This window comes from Nematolebias whitei, chromosome 8 (assembly GCF_014905685.2).
Source record: "Nematolebias whitei isolate Nwh7 chromosome 8, NemWhi1, whole genome shotgun sequence".
NCBI classification, from domain to species: domain Eukaryota; kingdom Metazoa; phylum Chordata; class Actinopteri; order Cyprinodontiformes; family Rivulidae; genus Nematolebias; species Nematolebias whitei.
This window is the reverse complement of record NC_056505.1, coordinates 42,434,708-42,447,157: the sequence shown is the minus strand read 5'-3', so window position 1 is coordinate 42,447,157 and position 12,450 is coordinate 42,434,708. Positions and strand designations below refer to the sequence as shown.

The 12,450-nt window shown below is 39.9% G+C and overlaps 1 protein-coding gene across 1 annotated transcript in view; it reads right to left on the bottom strand.

Moving 5' to 3' along the window:
• The window catches only part of cacna1ba (calcium channel, voltage-dependent, N type, alpha 1B subunit, a), a 668,325-nt gene that overhangs the window by 286,448 nt on the left and 369,427 nt on the right, over window positions 1-12,450 (bottom strand). The window contains exons 25-27 of the mRNA XM_037680745.1: window positions 5,557-5,726; window positions 4,320-4,440; window positions 2,812-2,941 (exon numbers count right to left, since the gene is read on the bottom strand). Of these exons, the coding sequence (XP_037536673.1) occupies window positions 2,812-2,941; window positions 4,320-4,440; window positions 5,557-5,726 (421 nt within the window). The remainder of the gene's footprint in view (window positions 1-2,811; window positions 2,942-4,319; window positions 4,441-5,556; window positions 5,727-12,450) is intronic.

The window sequence follows — 12,450 nt, the reverse complement described above, 5'->3', positions numbered from 1 at the left end:
CAGGTGAAAAGGAGGAACCCAGACCCAGACCAGTGGTCATTCCATATGTTGAGGGAGTATCAGAGAAACTGAGACGTTTATTTTCTAAACATAACGTCCCAGTGGCTTTTAAACCCCAAAATACATTACGGCAAAGACTGGTTCATCCCAAAGATCCAGTCCCCCGGCACAAACAGAGCAATGTTGTGTATGCTGTTCAGTGTCAGGAGGGCTGTGATCAGTCTTACATCGGGGAAACTAAACAGCCACTGGCCAAAAGGATGGCCCAGCACAGAAGATCAACATCATCAGGCCAGGATTCTGCGGTCTACACTCATCTCCAGGCCAGCGGTCACTCTTTCAAGGATGAAGATGTTCACATCCTGGACAGAGAGGAACGATGGTTTGAGAGAGGAGTAAAGGAGGCCATCTTTGTGAAAAGAAATCGTCCATCATTAAACAGGGGTGGAGGCCTCCGGGTTCAACTGTCCCCCTCTTACAATGCTGTGATTGCTAGTATCACTCAGCCCTCTGTGAGTAGTAAACAGCCATCAGTGTGCTAATGACCCATTGTTAGGCTGATGGTCCTGCTTGAGCATGTGATCAGTTGGTTTTGGTTGTCAGCAGCAAACTGGTTGATCCACTCTAAGAAGGTGCTATTTAAGAGACTGAGCTGAAAACAGCACCTCAGACTGAGGAAGTCTCTTGGATGAGAGACGAAACGTTTCTAGAATTTTTTTTTGCTTTGTTTTGCTTTTGTTTTTTTGAATGTCCAGAGGACCAGATTGAACTTTTTTGGATACTGTAATTATGCTTTCGAGGTGTGTCGGACGTCTCCCTCCTGTAATTTACTTTAATGATAAATTCAATGTCTGTCTGACGTTTCCCTCCTGTCATTTACTATAATGATGCATTCAATGTGTGTCGGACCTCTCCCGTCTGTCATTTACTGTAAATAAATAATTCACTTTAGCAATCCTCTTTGTGGATAACAACTTTTATAAACTAACTACAAAGTTGCTGTTTTTATTGAAGTAAAGATGTATGATATGTGTGAGAAAGTCACATCCCAGTGACACTGTGAGTCTTGCAAAACATGCTGGGTAAGAATTAAACTTTCTGTTTCTGGTTGTTTATCATGTTTCTGAGTGTGAAAATGTGTTTTTTCATGTTATCTTCCTGTTCTGGCTTCATTTCAGTTAAAGTCTGTTATTGGCTGTAAACTGACACCATGGGCTAGAGACTGTTTGAGGTAAATATGAGGAGGAAAAAGCACATTCAAAGTGGTGACATCTATGGTTAGTGCTTAGCTTAATTGAGCTTTGCATAGTTTTGTTAATATCACAATTGCACTGTATGATTATGGTGCAGAGAACATCCTTAAAAACAATTCAGACTTGATTATACAGGATTTAATTTTGTCAGGACTAATTCCACTGAAGGTTTTTAAAGTTAGCAAAAGCACTAATATACTACCTGGAAAATAAGCTCAGCTATTAGTGGGTTAGCAGAACTGTGCCCACCATTGCAGCTTTTTTGTCTATTTAATGTTTCTTTATCTGTTAATATTAATGGAATAATTCTCAATGCCAAAAGCTTTTTTCTGTACCTTGTACTTCTACTGTATTCATGTTAGCTGTGGGTCAACATGGAACTTGACTTTTTTACAGTATTTATGCATACTTGTTTCTTACAGTGGTGTGCTTCATTTGGTGAGATTTTAGTCTTACACTTGAAATCAATGCTCCTGCAAACCAGAAAAGCCATTTAGTTTGTGTTCCTCTGTGTACAAGTATAATGCCAGCTAACATCTTCCACCCTGGTACCATGTACTGCACAATGTGCTCCTTTTGTTTCAGAAGAACTTGCTCTTCATGGATCTTGTGTTGGTGCCTCTTATATACAGAAAAATCTACTGCTTCAAGGTACAAACTACTATCACTCTCTAAATGTGTATCTTCATTTATGATTTTTATGACAACTTTAATAAGGCCTGAACAGAAAGTTATTTTTGTATGCACATGTTCAACTAACTATGTCATGGTGTTGGATATTATGTAACAAGTGGCAGGCACCAACAAAATGTCTTCTAATTTTTTTTTTCTTATTCTTGTGCTACTATGACAAGAGTTCTCTGCTTTCTTTCTGAATGCCCTTTTTGATTTATTGTATTTATTTATACCATTTCCTCATGACTATCTTCAATGATGATCTGTATTCTGCTGACAGAGCGTGTCTCCAAGGTTCATTGGTCATCACTGTAAATGAAAAATGGTTCACAAAGGAGTTACCTGGTTAAATTAAATAAAGGGTTTTATTAGTAGTATTAGATATTTCAGGTTGTATGACTCTCCCAGTTGGTTGTGTATTGACTGTCAGGCAGTACATGCAGATTCTGATAGTTTACATTTTATTATTCAGACAGTCAAATATATTATTTAGTTGTATTATTTCACATACTAGAAAACTTTTCTTCATGTGTCCCATTTTACAGTCAGAAGAAAAACTCTTACTAACCAGAACAAATATCTTAAATACTTTTCTAAGAGGAGTGGTGGTGCAGAGGTTAGAGAAGGTGGGCCTGTGATCGGAAGGTTGCCGGTTCGACTCCTTGAGCTGACAACATCAAAATGTGGGTGGGAAAGGTGAAAAAGCCACACCTGCCTCCACCCTCATTTGCCCCACTCTGGGCCCTTGAGCAAGGCTCTTAACTCCCACCATCTTCTCCCAAACAGGCCTCTCTTGAAAATGAGTCCACATGACTCAATGAAACCACCTGTATAAATAAAGGTTAAATAAAAAAAAGGAACAAGTGTATTCAGTTTGCCTCACGTTGTTGCGAGGAGCATGTGTCCAAACGGGGTCCTCTGCTGCCAGAGCAATGCTGCTCATTGTGATGACGACCAAGATGGACATCTCAAAGTACCGCAGGGTCACGATGTAGTGACACAGCCGCCTCACCCTGAGCAGACACAAAGAAACAGGAAGCAGCTGTAACAACTTCCTGTTTTAATAGAAACTAACATTGATGGTGAAAAATGTCAATAGTTCAATGATCAAGAAATCAAGGATTTATAATCGCCTAAGCATAAAAGACATAAAATCACAGAAACAAACATGTAAAACATGAATACATCACAACAAATAAAACAGTTTGATCCAAAAGCAAAAGTTACATTTATTTCCTGCATTCCAGAAATATATTTTACATGAACCCACCAGAAATTAAAAACCTATTCATAAAGTCTGCCCCTGCAACAGAATAAAGCTGCTTACTGACTTGACTGTTTGACTGGCTGGCTGGACAGACTTTATCCCTCCAGTCTGCTCTTGTAGTTAAACCTATAGTTTAGTTTCAGAACATCTTCTCATCCCCCTTAACAACTCTCTGCTATCCCCCTCACCTCAGGTCAAGAGTCTTGGTGTCATCCTCGACACCACTCTCTCCTTCACTTCACACATCAACAATGTTACTCGGTCTGCCTATTTCCATCTCAGAAATAGTAACCGCCTCCGCCCTTCTCTCACACCTCGCTCCACAGCCATCCTTGTTCACAGTCTTGTGACTTCTCGGATTGACTACTGCAAACTCCTTTCTTTATGGCCTCCCCAACAAAACTCTCCAGAAGCTGCAATTGGTCCAGAACTCAGCTGCCCGTGTCATAACTCAAAGCTCCTCCTATAATCACATCACTCCAGTCCTGCAGCAGCTCCACTGGCTCCCGGTTAAATCACGCATCGTCTTCAAAATTCTTCTTCTCACTTTCAAAGCCATCCACAACCTTGCCCCTCCGTACCTATCTGACCTCCTACACATCTCCATCCCCTCTCGCTCTCTCAGATCCTCCTCTTCACTACACCTCCATGTACCCTCTGCCTGCCTCTCCACCATGGGGAGCAGGGCCTTCACCTGCTCTGCCCCTCATCTCTGGAACTCTCTACCCCCTGACTTACGAAACACCACCTCTCTTTCTCTATTCAAGACTGCTCTGAAAACACATCTCTATAGACTCGCTTATCCTTAACTTTGCTGTATGTATTTTATATTATTTATGTATTTTATATTCTGTATGTATTTTATATACTTTATGTATTTTATACTTTAATTTATTCCTGTTTTTCTTACTGTAAAGTGTCCTTGGGTGTCCTGAAAGGTGCTTTTTAAATAAAATTATTATTATTATTATTATTATAGTGTTAGCAGTGAGTTGCAGACTGAGGGTAGTAAAGGAGCAGATTGACGGGTGGTAAAGAACCAGACTGAGGGTGGTAAAGGACAAGACTGAGGGTGGTAAAGGACAAGACTGCGGGTAGTAAAGGACCAGACTGAAGTAACTCACAGGTTGGTCTGTCCGAAAAAGAACATAGAACTGTGAGGCAGAATGGGTCTGGGTCCAGACTCACATAGACCCTCCAAGTTCTTCTCATTCATGGGCACCACTTCACAGTCTGTATTGTTCACTGGAGAGAGATTTTGAAACACAAAAGAAGAGATTTGTAAAAGCAGGTCCAGCAGTGTGTACAGGGCAACTATAATCCACAGTTGGAAGAAATTACAAAGAATTTGTGTGAGGAACACATTTATGATTATGACTATGATTGTGGGCGGCTGTGGCTGAGTGGTTAGAGCAGTCGTCCTCCAATGCGAGAGTTGGGGGTTCGAATCCACCAGCAGTCATATGCTCAAGTGTCCCTGGGCAAGACACTGAACCCCTCATTGCCTCTGATGTGTGTCCCATCGGTGTATGAATGTGATCTAAAAGCTCTGATTAGTCTCATTAGAATGATTTGTTCAATTAGCTTTGTAGAAATCTAGTAGAGTGCTGTATGAATGGGTAAATGAGGATACAGATTGTAGTGTAAAGCGCTTTGAGTATCTTGAAATAAGATAGAAAGGCGCTATATAAGTACAGTCCATTTACCATTTATGATTAGAGTGCTCACTAAAAACAAGAACCTGCAAGAAACAGCTAAAACTAACTGAATGGAAAGGTAGCAGCCAGTTTGAGTTCTGTCAAATGTTTTGAATTCTTGTGAAATAAATGCTCCTCTGGGATATAAAATATATTTAGATCAATCAATTAATCAATCAATCAGAGGATCTGACTGCTTCAGCAAATAAGAAGATACTTCATCATTAGGTCTTTCTTTGGACATTTCCTTCAAAAAAAGCCATTTCTGGTTAGCATTTTGTATCTGAAGCCTTAAAACCACACGAAGAAGAGTTTAAATTAATGAAAGTAAAGGAAACGTTTCACTTGTATATTTTTAAGAATTATAATTTAATAACTTGCAAAGTACATTCTTCAAAACATTTAAGTGCAATGCCCTAATTAAAGTGTTTCGTTTCATTTTATCGTTACTAATTTTTTATCCACATTAATAAGAAATATCAGGGAAAAACATTATTGTTACATTTATTTAAACTTTATTCAGCTACCTGAACCATCTGCTGCCCTCACACAGTGTCAGATTAGGCATGTGTGCTGTGTCATATTGTTGTTGTTCTTTAGGCTGCTCCTTCCTGCATGTGTCACTACATTGATTGAACCTCTGAAGACAATAGTTGGTACTAACTTGGTCGGTGGGTACTTCCTCCTGGTGGGGAGGTGACAGTGACAGGAGAAATGTGGATGGAGGTTTGGTCTGTTCGTCTGACATTTCTCTGGTTGTCTGAGTCCTCTGGTTGGCCAGGCGTACCCCCAGAGCCCTGCTTCTGGGAGAAGTCTTCCTCAGAATCACCAAACCTGCTTCAAAGGCAAGCATATCATCTCACTAATTGATATCACAGTATCTCAAGTGGTTGGACTGGGGATAAATCTGGTGTGTGCTGTTCAGATCACTGCTGGTTATCTTAAAGAAAGCAAATTTTCCAGGTGAACACCAACAGACACCCTGACTGAACTGTACACTGTGACACGACTGAACACGAGGCTTTAACAACTAATTTTGCTTAAATATACTGTGTATATTGTATATATATATATGTGTGTGTGTGTGTGTGTGTATGTATATACTACATGTTTTTTATTATTATTATTATTATTTGTCCTTCTTTCGACTGCTCCCTTCTTCAGGGGTCACCACAGCGAACTGTTGCACGAAGACTTGGTTGGTGATTTTTTTGTACTCTGGATGTCCTTCCTGACATAACCACAGACCACTGAGCTACCACAACCCTCTGTGTGGAGTAGAGAGCTGCTACAGGATTCCGGGATATCCGGGGGAGCAGCTGGGGGGGGGGGGGGGTGTTAAGGGCCTTGCACAAGGGCCCAAGTGGGGCAAATAAGGGTGGAGGCAGGTGTGGGTGTTTCACCTAGTGATGAGCAAATGAAGCTTTTATGAAGCATTGAACCAGTTGGGCCAATTGTTTCAAAAATAGGTTCATTTGTTGAAGCTTCAGTTACAGTGGCCTCTTGTGGCATTTTGCAATGCTGCTGTCAAATTAGGCGTTATGCTTTTGGTGCCACACACCGAAGAACTTCAGTGACTAGTGTTAAAGAAACTACTTTACTGTGGTAAAAAACAGATTTTTAAATTCATCAACTTTCTATGTTGTCTGGTTTGAAAATGTATTTATGCCTACATGTTTTTGAATAAAGATTGATAAATGTGCATTGAAGAGATAAAATAAAATAAAAATAAAAATGATGCAATGTTATTGCGCTTGTGTAACTTTGGCAGAATCAGAGTCTTTATCATTCTTAAAAATAACAATGAAATGACATCTCCTGTATCTCCATGTTTGGCGCTGAAGTGTCTAATCATAGAGGAGGTATCATGATGCTTCAGTTCAGTTGAACACACCAAACACTGCACCTGCAGAAATACACTAATGTAAATAAAAAAATAATAATTTGAGCCCATACTGGCTTATGACTATTAAAATCACATACATCATTTTACTGTAATTATATTAAATACATGGGTTAAATGGGTTAGATAATATCTTCACTGCTGAACGTTACTATAACTTTTTTGACATTTAAATGCCAAAACCACCTATCATGAGCAGAATGAAGTGTTGTTAGAATGACCTCTTTTCCTGGCTGGCTCCATAATTACTCAATTTCAACTATATCAACAACACAACAGTAAAAACACACCTACTCTCCAACACATTGCAAATATTTTAGAGCTGTTTTATAGTGTTGAGTGCACTCAATTCAAAACCGTCTCAACCTGTCACCTGTCAGACTCAAGACGAGGTGGTGTCAGGGAATCAGCTGTTTGGACGGCGAACCAGTCAAGAGATTCATTCCAACAACAAAACAGTTTGTGTTTCGGACGTCACGTGTCACGTGACTTCTCCTGCACCAAAACAGGCAGTGGTCCAATGTAATTTTACTACAGGGCTCAAAGAATGTTTTGAAGCTTTTGTTTCATACTACCATCACTAGTTTCACCTTTTCCACCCACGTTTTGATGTTGTTGGTCCGAGAAGTTGAACCGGGGAGTTGACTGGTGACCCTCTGATCACAGGTCCACCCTCTCTAACTCCCCCACACAAGTGCACATATACACACATATATTATTGTGTTTATATGATATTAATTACATCTTTAAATCACTTCTTGGTCTGCTGCCTTCATATATCTCCTCCTACATGTCACTTTGTAAGTACATCTACAGCGTCCGTTCTCAGGACATATTTACCTGCAGCGTCCCCTCAGTGCAGACAAAACTTGGCAAAAGGGCCTTTTCTTACTCCGCTACTCCGCTAGGTTACCCTGGAACACCTTGCAAAAAGATCTGAAGATGTCCAATTTGACCTCTCTAAGGGATTTTAAATTACTCTTAAGTTTAATGCAATGAAAGTCAGCTGTAGTAAGACAGAGTACATGTGTGTGAATGAGAGGGAGGCCAGTGGAACAGTGAGATTACAAGGAGCAGAGGTCACAAAGGTGCAGAACTTTAAGTACTTGGGGTCCACTGTCCAGGAAAATGGGGAATGTGATAAAAAGGTGGAAAAGAGAGTCCAGGCAGGATGAAGTGGATGGAGAAAAGTTTCAGGAGTGATTTGTGACAAAATGGTGTCAGCAAATGTCAAAGGAAAAGTTTATAAGACAATGCTGAGACCAACTATGTTGTATGGTCTGGAGACAGTGGCATTAGCAAAAAGACAGGAGACAGAACAGGAAGTAGCAGAAATGAAGATGTTGAGGTCTCCTTAGGAGTGACAAGGATGGATAAGATTAGGAATGAGTCCATCAGAGGTACAACACAGGTTGTACTGGGAGATAGTTAGAGAGTCCAGACTGAGATGGTTTGGACATGTCCAGATGAGGGACAGTGGTTTGGACATGTCTAGATGAGGGACAGTGGGTATATTGGTAGAAGGATGTTAAAAATGCAGTTGCCAGGAAAAAGACAAAAAGGAGATATATGGATGCAGTTAGAGATGACATGGAGGTAGTTGGAGTGAGGACAGAGGATGCAGAGGACAGAGAGAGATGGAGGAGGATGACTCGCAGTGGAGACCCTGAAGAGGGAAAAGCTGAAAGAAGAAAAATAAGTTAAGTTCAGTGCAACAACCAATGCAGACATGTTCCTGTTTTTAGTATTTTACCCTGTTTTATTATGTAGCTTGGTTTTATTTTGTTTTATATCTACACTTGTATTTATTTATAATTTTATATGCATTTTATGGCTGTTTATTGCTGTGTGTATCTCTGCAGTTTTGTCTAAAACAGGTCTCTCTCGAAAACGAGTCCTCATGACTCAATGTGGGAGGTAAGGGAAGTTTGAGATTGTCATCAATGTATGTTCCCTTACAATGGCAAAATTAGTTCTCTGCATTTAGTCCATCACACCTGAGATACATCCAGGTGGAGCAGTGGGCAGCTATGTAAGCACCCGGGGAGCAATCAGGGATCAGATGTTGTGCTCAGAGACACCACAACATGTGGGAATGGCTGGGAGTTGAACCGCTACTTTCTGGGCCCAAGTCAGCTGTTCTACCTGTACACCATCTCAGTCCCTACAGACTAACCTGTATAAATAAAGTTTGAATTGAACTGAATATAGATATTTATAAACACACACATATGTATATATGCATGTATTTGCATACACATACACACCCACATACATCCACATCCACATATGTAGATATATATTTATAAATGTATGAAGGAAACCATGTTTCAGTGGATCAGGATGTTAGCAGGTTTTTAAAGTTGGGAACACTTCAGCTGAGGTCGGTACAAAAAGCACTGCCACTTTCAGCAATGCTAAAAATGCTAATAAAAGATGCTAAAATGATAATAAAACATGCTAAAAATGTTAATAAAAGATGCTAAAAATGCTAATTTTTTTCAACCTTTATTTATCAAGGTTAGTCTCACTGAGTCTTGAAGACTCAGAGACAAGAGAGGCCTGGTTTAACAAAAAATGACAACAGTAGACAATAAAGACAACATTAGACAATCATGAAAAAAAGCATATAAATTGAAAAATAAATGGAAGAAAATTATATTTGTAGGGAAACACCACCTCAGAAACAGTTCACCACCTCAGAAAAAAGAACACCTCATCTCAGAAAACAGTTCATCTCAGCTTAAACAGAAAAAGGAGTTCACTTCATCTCAAACAAACATCATTCATGTGTTTTGTGTTTTAAACTGTTTAAAATAAGATGCATCTATTCCCTTGGGAACAAACAGACTTTGCTTTACAGGTGTTCAACTCAGCACTAACTTAGTTGACACTAATGAAAGTGTAATAAAAAAACTGTTACTGTGCTAAAACTTCACTTTCAATATGAACCCATTTCCCATGAAACGGACAGGTCGTTTAATGAGTTTGGTTCAACTGACCTCGATGTGAAACATCTGCTGAGACTTTAGCTTTTATCAAAAAATAAGGAGTATTACTCCCAGGATGGGTTCCCATGAAGATAACACATTTTAAAGAACCCTTTGTTTAAAATGACATTTTCTTTTCAGGAGATGAACAGCGACAGCTTTTGATGAACATTGCATGTTATTTCAAAAGCTTCAGAACTGAATGTTTGTTTATGAAAATGTCTGTTTAAGTAATCTCTCTTTAAGATAATCACTTGTTTTATGTTTTTCTCTTTTTAAAAAAGAGTGACTTTTAAAGGCAGACAGAGAAAACGGACATTAGATTTTATCAAACATGACAAAGAGTTAGGACGAAAGTCAATCTGTAACACACAGACAGTTAAGTTCCACTTCTTCTACATCCCATCTTCTTCACCACTTCTTCTTCAAGCACTGAACTTCAAGGAAACTTCAGAGAAAGACGCATCCTATAGTGAGATATCCTAGGAAGGAAGGGAACGGGAGAGAAGCAGCCTTTTCTGCAAACGTCTCAGGACGAGAGAAACCTGACCAAACCAGAGCCATCGCACTGCAGAGTGATAAATCCCAGCTGACTTCAGAGCCAGTGGTCGGACCTTCGTCCCTCCAATGGTGATTGGTGACCTTTGAGGACACAATCCGCCTTCCAGTCACCGGAGCATCTCAGGCCTTGCTGGTATCATTTTAAGCAGTTGTGGAACATTCTGACACCTCGTTCTGGTGAGAAAGAGACCTTTAATGCCTTTCTGGTGATCATACATCACAATAATATTGCTTTATACACACCACAGCTCATTTAGACAATTTCAACTACTCTACAAACAGAACTAGTCCAAAATCTGTCTTTTTAAGTTTCACTGATTTGAATAACCAACTAGACCTTTGATGCAGAGCTATTTCGTTGTTAATTTGTTCGTTATGCATAATCTTCATCAGATATATCACAGATTATTACTTTTGTAATAAAATACATGAAATCAACAAAAATGGTGATTATTTTGGCATATCTGTGTGTATTAACTGATTTGATGACCTTTAAACACGAGAAAATAATTTATGTTTCAGTTTACATTTATTTTGGGGGTTAGAGACTGATTTTTCCTCTAAAAAGAGAGGTGGTGCCCACAACGAGGTTATTTGAATAATAAATGCATATCTTATGAGCTTAACTCATAACTGATCATTTACAATATATATCAAACCCCATATCCCTCTACATATTAAAAAACAAAACAAAAACAGCTACATTATAAAGTGATATAAATTACTAAAAACAGGAACATGTCTGCGTTGGTTTTTGCTAGGAACTTAGCAGTTGTTTGAAGCCATTTAGAGAGGTTAAGGTCCAGAGCTTCAGATCTTTTTGCAAGGTGTACCGGGCAACAAGAGTGGCGTAGGAGAAGGCCATTTTGCCTAGTTCAGTCTGTACTGAGGGGACATAGCATGTAATAATGTCCTGAGAGCGCACGCTGTAGCTGCACTCACGCAGTGACATGTAGGAGGAGATGTATGAAGGTAACAGACCAAGAAGTGATTTAAAGATGAAAATGTACCAGTGAGAGAGTCTGTGTGAAGTTAATGATGACCAGTTAACCAGTGAATACAGGGTGTAATGGTGGGTCCGGTAGTTGTAGCCTGTTATTCAATTCAATTTAGTTTATTTATATAGCACCAAGTCACAAAAGAAGTTATCTCAGGGCTTATGAATCTTAGTGCACCGTGATAGACAGCATCCAACATCTGTAAGGTGTTTGCAGGAACATTCATGTAAATAATGTCACCATAATCAATGGAGGGAAGAAAAGTCACAGTCACATGGTGTTTCCTAGCATTCAGAGTTAGACGGGCTTAAAGAGAGATGCGAATCAACTAAGATACCCAAGTATCGACAAACTCAATAGGAACACAATTCAAAGATAAAATAGAAGGAAGGACTGCTGGAACCGATTTCCTGTTTGAAAACAACATCCATAATAAAATATTCTAAAAATGCTAATAAAAGACGCTGGAGAAATCACTTTCTGAAAAAAATGGTAATGGCAGGTCAGAGCTATGCAATTATCAGATATTAGTATTGACCCTCAAAATCAGGATTGGTGTACTTGTTCTGACCACATACAGCTCAAGAACAGTAAGACGAAAAGTGTCCTTCTGGATCTCCTCAAACTAGAGAACTGCAGGAGAGGCATCCCGCTGGACCCCTGAACTCAAGAGCTGGAGCCCCTCAGCCTAAGATATCTGGAGTAGAACAATGGTGCAGTGACTGCTCAGTGCCACTTTTGCCCCTTTTCCATTAGTACCTGTAGTACTGGGACAGCACGGCTCTACTCTACTCGGTACGGTACAGGTTGTGTTTCCATTATGCTTTCAGTACTGGTTCCAGTGGGCGGGTTCAAATTGATGTCACCACCTCTCACCAGCTGGTGGCGCTGAGACGCAGAAACTGTTTTCAGTACAGGTTGAGAATCCATCCATCCATTTTCTTTACCCGCTTATTCCATTTTGGGTCACGGGGGTCGCTGGTGCCCATGTCCAGCAGTCACTGTGCGAGGGGCGGGGTACACCCTGGACGGGTCGCAAGTCCATCACAGGGCCACATAGAGACAAACGAGACAAACAACTATTCACTCTCTCACTCACACCTAGG